Raw genomic sequence first — 15,218 nt, 5'->3', positions numbered from 1 at the left:
CTGACAATAGTAGAACAAAGATACAGATGAGGATAAATGGAAAAAAGAGACCATTATGGCAAAAGAGATGAGGGGAGGAAAAAAAAGTAAGAAATACTAGAGTGTCTCATGTATGAGATCAAACAGGTGTTGTCAGAGAGCACCATGGTTCCTCTAAATTTGTGAGCAAAACCACATTAACTTCTAATATTCTTTATTTCCTATATCAATAAAAAACCTTATGGCTTTATTTTCCATGACATTAAAAAACTTCTTAAAGGCTAAAAAATTGTTTTATAATAAATAGTACATTTAAAAAAGAAAAAAGTATTACTAGACTAAGCTCATAGTTATTGGAGCAAATTATTGATTTCTGTGAGGTTTTTTTTTCAGGGATTGAGACTACCTTTGCTGTCATTTCCACGGGCAATATTTTTGCTTCTTTAAAATCATTACAGGTAAACATTTAAGATATATGTTTCAAATGCCTGATAAATAGTATTATTTTTAGATTTTCTTATGCCATGGAAAACCAAAAAGATCACTTATTAATAATATTCATTTCTCACACAAACAGATATTAGGCATATGGCTTTCATATTAATACTTTATAGTTTATTAAATAATACTTTACAAATATATAAATATTAAAATAATATAGATATGAAACAGGCACAGTTTAATTTTACTGAGTTTTTTATCAAAATTATACCTTTTAATAAACTGTCAAACTGGGCATTTGATCAATAGCCTTAATTTTCATTTTATATTACAGGACTTGCATTGAAGTTTTTAATAGATATCCACTTTAAACTATCAAAAAAGAATTATTTTATTTGCTAGATTCTTTATCACATTCCTAAATATCTTCTCTGTGTTTTTTAAATGAATGATTAGAATATATCTGTTGATTCTTCAAAATAAAACAAGTGTGTTTCCACAATTCTAGATATAATATACTTCTTATTTTACCTCATTTTCATTAATAAAAATCTTGATATCATTTTAATTGCTTTAATACAATTCCATGTAACCACTTTAAAATTTCCCAAGCAGAACATAAGTCTAAGTAAATATTTTACACTACATAGTGTTAATTAGAACAATTCCAATTTTTTAAATTTAAACTAAATTAGTATTAACAACAGCAACAACCAAAAATACCCATGCAGCAAAGCAAGGAAAGCATAATATTACTTTAAAAAAAAAAAAAACTTTGTTGACATTACTTTACCATATAAGGGTTTCCGAATGAAAAGAGGCAAACAACTTGTACCCAAGTATTACAGTAAAATTAAATGGAATTACAATTACAAAATGTAAACAAAATAAACACAACATATTTTATCTGGATTGTGATTTTTGTTCTTTCAAAATAATATACTTTCAAAAAGTTGAACCTTATATATAATATGCAAAAAATTCATATTTTAGATAAGGTACAAATTTATTTGCCAATCTCCTCAAGGAGTTATTGCTTGGAAAATGCAAGAGAATGTAGATGTTAAGTGATATAATGAATGATTTAAAGAGACAGCAACCTTAGTGCAATAAAGGAAAATATCAACAGTATCAAATCAGCTATTTCTGTCAATATTAACAATGTAAGTGGAATCTACATTAAATGCCAACCAGAAACCTATGAGTTTCAGTATTCAGTCCATCATATAAAACCACTAACAAAGATTGTCTCTTTAAATTTTTATTGTATTTTAATCCCCATGCAGAATTTTACAAGCTGGCTCATAAAATGATTTGAAAGTCAATAATATGGTTTGGAGCAACACACCAAAAAAAGTTTTCCTACTACGCATTTTCCAAAAACATACAAATAAGGGTTAAAACACAACTTTAGTTTCTATCAGGCAGACAAGGCCTTTACCTGAACCCTAGGAACAAAAGGCGTTGTTCTTCTACTAAGGCTTTGGCTCTGGTAAGCAAAATTAAAGAAAAAAGCAATAAAACAAAACCAAAAAGGACAACACGCTGGAACTAAGAGACCAAAAGTAAAAAACACATACAACTATCCCTTAAGTACATTTTTCCATGACAATATATATCTAAATTAAGTAGTTCAATGTAATGAATAAATTAATTTTCCCAAAATGCTTAAATAGATAAAAACTATATAAAATCTTAGAAGTTTTAAATCAGATTTTTAAATGTAATCAACATAAAAGGAATTAAGACTGAATGTAAAATAACAGATTTGGGCTAATATTTTCTGAAAGAATGAGTGTAAACATAATACAAAGTCAAGATATTTCAAGTTTCACCCTTGAACACACAACATAGAAAAAAATCATAGTCCAAGATGAAGTCAGATGAAAATACATTATAGAATTATTAGTGAAAAGTCATCTGTAGAAGTAATGTTTCCAAAGGGACATACATGTAACTTTCCAAAGGCATAATATGGCTAACAAAAGTCTAAAAAACATTAGCCAAGTTGGCTTTAGCATTTCTTAAAAGAATAAACACAGAAAGATAAAACGTGTGCTGGAACACACTGGAATAATCAGTTGATTTATACTTTAAGAATCTATAACAGACTCTAGTATTTAAACATCATTTTCAGACATTTATTGTGCACCGTCTGAGATAACACTGTTTAGAGCTAATCATACTTATTAATGACAATAATATCACATTTCTTTTTATTTATACAGTTCTTCATATTTTTTTAAGCCTTTACTGACAGTTACTGCAAGTTTATTGCCTCTAACAATGCTGGGAGGTAGTTGCTGTTATCTCCAATATGCAGATGAGGAAACAGAGACATTTTAAAAAGACTAGATAGACTTGCTCACACCCAACCAAAAAGTAAGATAGTGTAAAGGTAGAAAATAAAACCCTGGGACTTCTCTGGTGGTCCAGTGGTTAAGAATCTGCCTTCCAATGCAGGGGACGGGTTTGATTCTTGGTCCGGGAACTAAGATTCCACATGCCACTGGGCAACTAAGCCCGCGCACCGCAGCTACTGAGCCCGCGCGCTCTAGAGCCCACGCGCCGCAACCAGAGAAGCCTGCACACTGCAACTAGAGAAGCCCATGCACTGCAACAGAGCCCGCACACTGCAACAAAGACCCAGCGCAGCCAAAATTTTTTTAAAAAGAAATAAAATAAAGCTCAGTTCTGACTAAATCATTTTATTTCAAATTCTTAGAATAAAATCAGATTTCTTTTTTTTTTCTTCTTCTAACTTATTTTGTTTTCACTTTGAAACAGTTTCCAAAGATACCACAATCATCAGAATGTTGTGCCTTTATTAAGGCATGTTAACAGCTAAAAGAGGAACAAAATCAGATGCAAGTCTCTGTGTTTGGGAATGGATTTCAGGGCATTTAATCTTTGTTCTTTCACCAAGATTCCATCCCATTCCTCGCATTTCTCATGGATGTCTCTCCTGTTTAATTAACAGCTGTAAATAGTTAAAAGGCTTCAGACTTTTCCACTGCTACATGGAAACAGATGATAGGTACTAGGAGGACTGTTGTGGAATTCAACGATCATCAGACAGACCCTGAAGATAGTTTAAGACATAAATCTAAAACCCAAAAGAAAGCAAACCTTAAAAGCAGACTATCATTCAATCATGAGTCATCTTTCTCTTCAAAAACCAAGAAGGTCTCAAGTCTAAGATTTCTTCCTTTTTGTGTGGAGACATTTCCAAAGGAAGAAAGGAATGTTGAGATATGGAGTGTTACTGCTATCTGTCTGTATAACCCTAGATGGATAATTCTCTAGCCAATGGGTAAGGGATATATGAAATTCATAGAGATTAACTAGGCATGCTGAAGAAAAGGACAAACAAGTCACTCAATTTAGAAAAAGATCTTATTTTTCTTGCCTTCTCACCTGTCCTACCTGTTTTAGACCAAAAATATCAAGGTAATGAAAGGTTTTTGCAAGTAAATATTACTTTATAACTAAAAGATTTACTTTGAAAGGAATAGTACTTTGAAATAAAGTAATCCTTTAAGGTAAACTTTTTTGCATCTTCTAAAATGACCTCAAATGAGCAACTCACAGATTTTTTGAAATCAATTGTCTAAAATCTATGCCAGTTTAAACCTAATCTTCACCCGTAAGCTTATACATTAAACTTTGCTACATAAACATAATTTACTTTGTCAGCTTATTTTAAATTGAGGTGACATAAAAATAACACGCAATTAACCATTTTAAAGTGTACAATTCGGTGGCATTTAGTGCATCCACAATGCTGTGTCACCACCACCTCCCTCTAGTTTCAAAACTTTTTTATCACACCAGAATATCCTGTACCTATTAAGTAATCAGTCACTCCCCATTTCCCCATTGCCCCAATTTCTGGCAACTACTAAGCTGCTTTCTATCTCTTCAGATTCTAGATATTTCATAAAGAAATGAAGTATTATGTATCTCACTGCAATTTGTAATTAATATTAATTCATTTATTTTAAGCATGAAATATCTGATAATATTTATAACAATTCAGCCTCACACAAATGAAGAATTTGAATTTGTACACCACAATTTATTTTGTATTTAATGTCCTTCCTACTTTATACAGCACTACTAACTTCAGGGCATTCCTTTTATGCAATGCTTCTAAAATAACAAGGTTGTAACAATGACATACAAAAGATAAAAGCTCAAAGAAAAACCTTTCATTTACAGAAAGTTTTAAAAAGACTATCGAGTTTCTAAGTAGATGTAAAGGAAACATGCCTATTCTTCAGTGACTTATTCCCTTTAAATGGGAATATAAAATGGATATGTAAAATATTTATAAGCTCATCACTAAAAGTGGAGTCAGAAAAATATTAAAACAAAGTAACTTAGGGAAACATTGCAACCATAAGTCAGCCACAGAACCTGAAGTAAAATAAAATATGTTTGTCAACAAGAATTAATGTGTTCCTATAGAAAGAAAGAATTCTGAGCCATTCCTCACTTTGAAAAGAGATAAAGGCTATATCTTATTTTAGCATTCTATCAAAATATAAGTCAAAGGCTGTAAATTAATTTTAAAATATTGAGAGAATTACAAAAGTAATCCTCCAAACAAGAAAACTGCTAAATTATGTTAGAACATAAATTTTAAAAAGAATCAAAATAAGGGAGTGCTGACACTGAAAGGCTAATATACAGTCCAGGTGTCATAAACGTGAGCTCATACTAATTTTCTCATCAAATACATCAATGGCACTTTCATAGTTATGCCCTAGAATAATAACAAGTAGCAGCACAATTCAAGCATGGAAAAGAAATAAATGGAATAATTTTTTAAAGTCATCAACAGCCTTGTGCATGAAAAGTTAAATAACAATTTGCATTATATGTATATTGTATATTTGAGAAAATATCAGTCCATGAACTGACATAAATATATTAGGAAGGTCAGCTCACATAATATATAAAGTATCTTTGTTGTCAGGCATTAGTAACGTCATGATTTTGTAAGTGAGCTAAGGGTCCAGGTAAAATCTCACCAAAAGCAAAAATACCCAAAGGTAGAATAGAAGGATATAGGAATCATAATGTTGCCTTGTGACTTCCTAGAAGTTTCCTCGAAGGATGATATTTGTGGACAAATATTTTCTCAACCTCTACATCATTAGAACAAACCAAAATTGTCTCCAGTTGGCAGAAATGGGGTTAAATATAAAGGAAAATACTATATCCAAAAGGGTATCTTGCTTATGTCTTGCTGCATGCAAAGAATGAACATAAAATTAAGTTTCATGATGGTAAAATCCATGGCTACCTGTTCACTGTTGTATCCTCAGCTACTAGGATTATGGGGATAGATCTTAAAATACATTACTTGAATTGATAATTGTAGCTTAATTTGATAAAAATATTTTGGAGAAAAATTTTGGTAAAAGATTTCAAGAATCTTAAAACTTTTTTTTCTTTCATATTGTTACATCTGGAAAAGTTATTCTGACAAAGGAATTTTGACCTAACAAAATATGCAAGATTTATATTCAAGGATTTCCATGGCATCATTATTTAAAATACTATAAATTAGAAACAAGCAAGATATCCTATAATAGCAAATTAAGTTAAAATGGAGTATTAAATAGCTATTAAAATCATTTTAGGAGGAATTTTTAAAGGAAAATGTTTAAAGGAAAAGTACACAATATATTACTAGTGAAAAAGCAAGTTTCAAAATAGTATACACAGATTTATTACAGTTTTGTTTAAAACTTTATATGTATGTGAATGATTATGTTTTAGTGGCAAGATTACAGGTGATTTTTATTTTTTATTTATTTATCTGTGCTTTCTAGATTTACCAAAACAAATATGTATTATATTTATAAACATTATCTTGCTGGAACATACTCCTTCTGAGTCATAAAAATTGATAAAATGGTACTCATTTTAAATTACAGTTATATGGATTTTAAACCAACATCACTTATAAATACAAATACCACATACTTTTAAGTTTATATTTCCACCCAATATTTAACAGTCTTACCTTTCTACCATATTCACTTTGAACCATGAGGAAAAGTAGTTGAATCTGAAATCTGTCTAAATGCCTACACTATCCTCCTCAATCTCCCCTCCTAGTCCAAGTTCTAATACAGCCTTGTGATTTCAAAAGAAGCAACAAAGTGGTACTTACTTATTATGGAAGTCTAACTTCTGCTCCCTCATCCACCAACTGAAGCCAACTACACACACACACACACACACACACACACATTTATTTATATACTGGCATCATCAGCCACTCAGAGCATTATTTATAGGTGGAATATTTAAAGGGAGCCACAATTAAAAATAAAAAAGCTAACATTTATTAGCACTTTCTAAAATGGTGGAAGAAAATACACATATATTCGTAACCATAAATGACAACATCTGCGCTGTCAGTATATGTAAGAGAATAAATAAAAAGATGCTACTTATTGTGGAAAATGGAAAAAACACCACTGTCCTCAAATGAAAAAGTTCACTCTGTTTATGAAAGAGAAAGGAAAAGAAAATAATAAAGAGAAGAAATTCATTTTAGTAAGACATTTACAATCTACTAATAGTATCTCATCTTCTTTCTTACATAGCTCTTCTGTTATTACCACTTTTGTGATCAAAGTAGTCCCAGAACAGATGTGTCTAATGACTTTTACTATGTTAATTCAGCTTATACTTCCTGTATCTCCATTTAATTAATGAAAATTCTTCAGAAAAGTCAAACACTTCTCCTTCCTCCAGAAAATAAAAGGAGAAATTTTGTACCTGATTTAACAAAAAGCTAGAAATTACTCTTAAAATATAAGCCCAAGAATAGTTTAGTTTTTAACTATAACATTAACAATTATCCAAAATTCAATGTCTGAATTTTGAGAATCTAAGTAGTTTTTAATACTTATAAAAATTTAAGTTTAGTAACTCAACAGAATTAGTGTCAATATTAACCTGTTTCTAAAATATAGCTGGATAAATTTTAATATTTTAAATTTTAGAAATTAATAAAATGTGAGAGCCTGAATTTGCAAAGCTCTTCTAATATGGGTATATGATGGTTAACTGAATTTTAAACTTTTATTATAAAATGTTCAAATTAGGGATCACTTAATATGAAATCTACCTGATATACTCAGTAATCTATTATATATTTCCCTATTTACTTAGTTGAGCAAAAATCATGACTTTGAATTTTGGAGTAATATTACTAAGGTGAAAAAAGTTTTAGATAGCATCACAAATTCTAATTCTCATTAAATTCCAGAAAATCTAACTCTAATAAAGAAAGCACTCTGCTAGATAATTATAATTAATTTAAATTAATTAAAATTACTAAGAATGAGAAAGTTGATGGTTAAAAGCACAATTATATTCTAAACAGAACTTGGTTTACAAAAAAAATACCATCATATAGTTAAAACACTACTTGATATTCCAAAAAGAGAAATTAATCTAGTGATTACATACTGAAAGTTGTCCAGATAAGAACTGTGGAACATCCCTCAACATGCCAGGACTCATGGGAGACGTAACGGAAATAGAAGGACGATCCATTTTTTGAGATTCAAATGAGCTAGAACCTGCAATGGTAATTATACATAAAGAATAATAACAATGACTCTTCATTAGTATTTAATAATCTTTACCATGTATCTTTTATTTTTAATGCACACAAAATGCCATTATATACATCATTTTCTTAGCCACAATGTTCCAGATATACTTAGAGAGGTTTTTTAAAGCATTAAGTGCAGCTTAGGGATTCTCTCAAGACCAAGGGTAAACCATTTTCTGTGCCAATTATAGTAGAGACAGACCTCAGAACTTAGTTACTCCGTCTGTTGTGTGTACTAAACTCATATCTTACAATAACACACCAGGAAAAATTTAAAATAGAAACTTAGGGAGGAAAAACCAAAACCTAAATCAATAAAGCAACTCAAAGATGGTCTAAACTTGTAATGTTAAAACCATAAATACTAGAATGCTAACTGTGAAAAGTTTTCAGGAAGTGAGTTTTAACCATATCTGGAAGAATATAATAAATTAGATGGGCAAAAAGGAAGTGAGGGGCTATGAAAAAAAGATACAGAAGAGCAGAAAAAGCAGAACTTCAATACCCAGAAGTTATATGTACGAATTTATTTGTATGGAGGGGAAGGAACAAATTGGAAAGTGGATAAAAATGGGGCGAATGAGATACTGACAGAATTAAATGCCTGGAATTCTGGGCTACAAATTTTGGCACTAATAAAATATCCATGCTAAACTTTTATGAGTAAGGTAATAAAAACTGCATTTGAGGAAGATGTCTTTACCATCTTTTTAAAGTGTAGACTGAATTGAGTGAGATGGAAAACAGTTAAGAACAAGTGGAATTCAATAAAATAATAACAGGAATGACTAGAAAACGGAATGGAAAGAAAGAATTGAGGCCATATTAGAAAATAAGGACTCAGAAACTAATTAGATATGAGAGATAAATGAAAAAAGGGGGAAAACATGAAGATTTCAAGTCCTGTAACCAGATATGGAGACAAGAAAGTCCCCTATGTTTCTGTCTTGTCCTCTGCACAGGACAGTGCTGATACTCCCTGGGCTGTAGAACACTGGAGAAGTCCTGTGTGTTAGGGAATGGCTGGAGAAGTTAATTTGGAACCTGTCACAGTGACCCTGTGACACCTCAGAGACGTCCGAGGGGAAATGCAAAGCAGGTAACAGGATATGTGGATGGGACCAAATGTTGAGTAGATAATTAGTGTTAGAAATTAAACTGTAAAGTGTCTCCCTAATTGGAGGCCCAAATGGATAAAATTCACTTCTAGAGAGAGTATAGTGTAAAATGAAAGGGGAAACTGCAAGCCTTGGGATCAGAAGTAATGGTGAAACCTTAAATAGTATTTAGAACTGGAAAGAATGCTGCCTTTATACTAAGAAATAAGCCAAGTTTTCTATATGCTAAGCTTCAAGTAACAGGAAGACACTTAGAACATATTCTTTAAACATCCAGAGATGAAGGGACAATGATAGATAATTCTGATAATGTAAACTTAGGAGTTATATGGCAATTAAAACCATATGAAGAGAAAAATTTACTGAAGAACTAAAAACAGAAGGTTAAGAATTGGGCCTTGGAGAAAGCTATTCTTCAACTTTTAAAGCATAAATAATTGAATCTAATTTGAGAAAGGACCCCTGTCCTTACAGGAACAATTTTGGAAATGTAGCCTAGAGGCTTTTCAAATAGCTATAGTAAGATAAAGGATTCCACACTGCTCACACAATATCTGAGTGATATAACGTAAGTGAATGAAAATTTTACCTACTTCATAGATTGCTGTGAAAACTAAGTGGGATAGTGTAAGTACAACATCTAGCACAGTTCCAGGCACTTATGATGATGATATTATTATACATAATAATTATTATCATTATGTTAGTACTTATAGTTTTATGTGATCACGATATTATTTTGGATAAAATGATTTAGCAACTAGCCAAAAGTACTAAATCAAATAGGTCATACAATCATATTTTAAAGTTTAGAGCTATGCCATTCTAAAAGGATTTCACCTCTCTGGTAAAGATTTTTTTTAAATGTATACTCATAATTGTAATACAATGTAAAAAAAAATAACATCTATTTTAACAGTACATTCTCAATTGTTGTGTGTATAGACAATCCAACCACTTCTCACCACCTTCACTGCACCCACCATGGTCTAAATTACCATAATCTCACCAAATACTGAAATAGTCTTCTCACTGGTCTCTCTGCTTTCGCTCCATTTAATCTATTTTCAACATAGCAGCCTGATTTTAAAACGTAAGTTTCTCCTCAAAAACATCCTATGTAGCTCTTGATTTCCCTTAGAGTAAAAGTCAAAGTCTTTACAGTGCCTTATAAAACCTATGCAGTTTGGCTTCCCATTACTTCCCTGTCCTCCTTCCTGCCATTCTTCCCCTTGCTCACTCTTGCAGCCACAACAGCCTTTTTGCTTTTTCTTAAATGCAACATAGGCTTTCCTGCCTTAGAGACACTGAACCTCTGGTCCCTGTCCCTGGAGAGCTTTTCCCTCAGACTGCCACTCTTTCATATCTTGCTCCAATCCTTCCTTCTCAATGTCTATCCTGATCAATGTATTTCAAACTGCAATCCTCCTCCTTCTTCTTTCACAACATGCCTTACTCTCAATCAACCAACAAACTTAATTCATTGGAAAAAATTCATTTGCTTAGTATCCAAAATAGTACTCAAACACAAGTAATAAAAAGTGCCTAAATACTTAATGTTATTTTAACTTATATGTCTATTGCTCCATTACCACTCTGTTAAATCAGAACTATTACCCCATTTTCTCAAAATATAAATTAGAATATATGCAATTATTCACTAGATTGTCCCAGGCATTCCCTTCATTTTCTGAGGATTAGTTTACAAAGTAGTAAATTTTAAAATCAGGTGAAATTTGGGGAGGGAGTGAAATTTTGGGGAGTGATGATATGTTCATTATTTTTTATTATGATAATGGATTCACATGTATATCAAAGCTTAGCTAACTGTGCACTTTAAATACATTCAGTTTATAGTAGTATATCTTAATACGGCTATCTAAAAATACACAGTAGTTAAGACAGTGTGGTTTAAAAAAAACATCTTAAAATATTATAGACTTTTATACTTTTTTCCACAATAACATGAAATAATACTAAATTTTCCATCTTTATATGACTGCATACTTGATAACAACACTATTATATTTCTTACTTTGTATTAATAGATTAAAGACTTCATTTGACCCCTGATAATGAACGACTTTATTAATAACATTTTCTTCTAAAATAAATGAAACTTACTGGACTCCAGTTGTGCGTGTGTGCTATCAGGTATTCTAGGTATATCTCTGAAATGAGAGAAAAAGAAAAAAACAAGAAATTGTTTCAACAAATAGTAGCAACTGCTATTTTGATCATTATCAAACTATATTATAACAGGACAATGTAAAATGGACAAAACTGTGTATTATAGCAGCACTATACAAATAAGGAAAAAAATAAGTCATAGTACTTTTTGCTAATAAAAGTGTTCTGGGCTAACCCTACTACTTAAAAGGAATTAAAACTCATAAGCATTTAGAGCAGATTTGTAAAAATATATACTTTATTTCCTATGTGCTTCACTACACAATTATCCATTCTAAAAAATTTCTATATTCAACAGGGTAAGTTTTATAGATATATTTTAATTATATTCTACTCTTTTACCTGCTGTTGTTCAAATCAGAACATTGAAATTCAAATAAAATATCACCAAAACAAAAGTTAAAATAGATTGTCACTGAAATTTTTTAAACATAATAATTCTACTGAGAAAAATGCAAACATGTTTCTTATTGGACTTAACATAATTGCCTTGTAACTGTATTTACACCAAAAGTATGTATATTTTTGTTTGAGATTTGCCAGGAGGGGTATATATTAATGGTTAAGCTCATTCAGAAAACTGCATCAAAAATATTTAAGATATTAAACAAAAATATGATTAGAGCATCCTTTAACACTAAGAAATATATTTGATTAATACCCTAAGCTGATACGGTACAGTTTTACCACATTACAAAACTATGAAAAGACAAAATAAAAAATAGATATAATTTCATGTGACAGATTCATTACTTTTGAAAGGAACATAGTACAAAGGATTATATTTATCTGCAACTTAAAAAGTCAAAGAGTAATTGACATTTGCTTTTTTTTTGCGGTACGCAGGCCTCTCACTGTTGTGACCTCTCCCGTTGCGGAGCACAGGCTCCAGATGCGCAGGCTCAGCGGCCATGGCTCATGGGCCCAGCCGCTCCAAGGCATGTGGGATCTTCCCGGACTGGGGCACGAACCCGTGTCCCCTGCACCGGCAGGCAGACTCTCAACCACTGCGCCACCAGGGAAGCCCGACGTTTGCTTATTTTTTATGTTACCTTAAAGATGTTGTTTTTCCTTAAACAGTTGCCACCGTCTAGGAATAGAATGTCCTTAAGCCCTCTCTTTTTTATATGAAATCTCCATTTTGGAAAAAAATATAAAATTCATAGACTATAGTTGATTCTCATATTTACAATGTAGAGAACCATAGCCTATGAAACTTCTTTTGAAAGTAATTGTTACTACAGTCCCCTTCCACTAATCCTTTTATCCATTTTCTGAGCTACTAAGATAATAAAAATAATACACCTAAATATCCCTTCTTCTTTTGTAATTAACTGTATATTCTAGCATGATCAGATAAAAAGATGTCATGATTTTTGGTGAGGTATTTTTAGTAAAGGAGAAAAAAGCATTGTCCTCAAAATAATTTAGTTTTATAATCAGACATTATTGGATTGCACATTACAAATTATTTAATAGTAGTCAACTTCATATATGTATAAAGTATTCAAACCAACTCACCCAATAGGCCTTGAAACAACAAGCTCCACTTGTGGCTCAGGTTTGGATTCCAGGATGATGTTATATACTTCTTCAAATGTGGCTCCTTGCAATAGTCTTCCATTCCATTCTAATACTTCATCACCTACAGTGTTGTGTCAGTAATGATAATGTTAGAAAAACTAATCCCATAAAATGCACTCGAAACAAAAGCCGTCTCAAACTGCGATTAATTTTGTAGAACAAAATTCCTTTATGGAATAAGAAACATACTGAGAACAGCTCCAGTGGCATAAAATTTGATGACCAGGATGATTAGTGTATTTCACACAAAAGGACAAGGAAGGGTCAGAGGAAAAGATTACATAAAAGTTGTATCTGTGATTTCTAGAATTTCCTCAATGATGTCTTGTCCCTGAATAGTTGTTAGTTGTGTTTCTTGCAAGGGGAAACAAGTTGGGAACAACCTATGTCTCCAACTTGGTGACATCACTCTTGTCTCTGTGATTTCTCAATAGAAATTCCAATTCTAGAAACTATTAAGATAAGTTGCCTCTTTGAAAATTTTATAACTCTGTATTCTAGGATTCTCAATATACATGCAGCTGAGCACCTTGTCTAAACTCTTTTGTAAAAAGCTTAATACTAAGCATCTTACTGAATCCTCTCCAAGGCACTCAAGGATCTCTTCAATAGTATCCATTATCAAAGAGATAAGGAGTGACACATTTCAGTAAATATGTATTTATCCATGAAGTTTGTTTCCTAAATTATATTGGAAGTTCTTCAAAAGAAATAGGAAGGCTTATGGGAAACAAATTAGGTTAATCTAATCCTAGATACAGACTAGGAATATCCATCAGCAAAAAAATAAGATCAGTAAATATAAAAATATTTTTATCTAATGTGACTCAAGAACTAGTAGTTACAACTTTCCATTAATGAATAAAGATTAATATAAGTTAAATGAACTTTTTATTATCGGTGAAGTCACTTCTAAATGAGGATAACTTTTTCATAACTACTCAAGTTTAACAGTTTAAATGTAAATAATCAAAGATTGAAACCTACCTGGTCTAAGATGTCCTACAGTATCAGCTAAACTTCCTTTTTTAACTTTGGTAATAAATGCACAGAGCCGACCCGATTCAGTCATCTTTCCTCCTACAACCTGTTTAAAAGAAGAAAATGTTAAAACAAGCATATTGTTCAAATGAACACAGCTGGAGATTCAAGTAAAAAATAACTAGACAATTTGCAGGTTTTGAAACCATAGTTTAATATGCTAAAAATAATTCTTAAATAATATAGTGTTACTAATAGGAACTGAGTACATGTCCCAAGTGTGGACTCTACATATTCCAAATGTTTAACAATTTAATCAATTATTTGTTGAAAATGATTCATACCTTAGAAACAACTTAATGATTTATAATTTTTGCCTTTATTACAGAATTCTTACTTTTGTCATTTCTAAAAACTTATTACAGTACTACATAATTATATTAACATTTCTAGTTATACATGTCAAATGTCATAATATATATTTTGTTACTTTTACTATATTACCATATCTTCTAAAATTTTTATTAGTTGGTAATATTTGGGCATATTGATAACGTGCATGATGATCATGATGATGCATATTTCCTGAGAAAGTTACAAAATATACTTAATCTCATCAGAATTAATGTAAACTTTAGATCATCTGCATCCCAATTTTTCTGCTTTTACATTTCTATTAATACATATCTTTCAGAAAAAGAAAAAACAAAGGTTAGCAATAGTGCTGTGACGTCATATGTGTAGCTATAAGACTGGCCTCTTAAAAATTAATGCTCTGATTCTCATTAACTGCCATTCAATCAATATATCAACTTTAAGCAAATAATAGTAACCAACTTCATTGACTAGAATAGTTTTCTTCCTCTTCTAAATTGACTGAATACAGAATTCAAAAATCATTGATTTATCTCATTCCGTGTATTTAGTCCCCAGTTGCAGTGAATTACACTCAGTTGCAGTTCAGTTAATATTAACTCATTATTCCTATGTTTGGTTCTGAAAATTATATATATAGGTATTATGGGCTGAAATCCCTGTGTTAATATTTTTTTTGTTTTGTTTTTGTTTTTGCTTTTTTGCGGTACGCGGGCCTCTCACTGTTGCGGCCTCTCCCGTTGCGGAGTACAGGCTCCAGACGCGCAGGCTCAGTGGCCATGGCTCACGGGCACAGCCGCTCCGCGGCATGTGGGATCCTCCCAGACCAGGGCACGAACCCGTGTCCCCTGCATCGGCAGGCGGACTCTCAACCACTGCGCCACCAGGGAAGTCCCCTGTGTTAA

General features: G+C 31.6%; 1 protein-coding gene across 1 annotated transcript in view; it reads right to left on the bottom strand.

Moving 5' to 3' along the window:
* RIMS2 (regulating synaptic membrane exocytosis 2) overlaps positions 1–15,218 on the bottom strand; it is a 452,082-nt gene that overhangs the window by 254,762 nt on the left and 182,102 nt on the right. Inside the window, exons 6-9 of the mRNA XM_032610227.1 lie at positions 13,945–14,044; positions 12,895–13,018; positions 11,308–11,354; positions 7,918–8,030 (exon numbers count right to left, since the gene is read on the bottom strand). Of these exons, the coding sequence (XP_032466118.1) occupies positions 7,918–8,030; positions 11,308–11,354; positions 12,895–13,018; positions 13,945–14,044 (384 nt within the window). The remainder of the gene's footprint in view (positions 1–7,917; positions 8,031–11,307; positions 11,355–12,894; positions 13,019–13,944; positions 14,045–15,218) is intronic.

Source organism: Phocoena sinus, chromosome 17 (assembly GCF_008692025.1).
Source record: "Phocoena sinus isolate mPhoSin1 chromosome 17, mPhoSin1.pri, whole genome shotgun sequence".
Taxonomy (NCBI): Eukaryota; Metazoa; Chordata; class Mammalia; order Artiodactyla; family Phocoenidae; genus Phocoena; species Phocoena sinus.
Note: the sequence above shows the minus strand (reverse complement) of the source record. Positions and strands in the feature narration are given on the sequence as shown.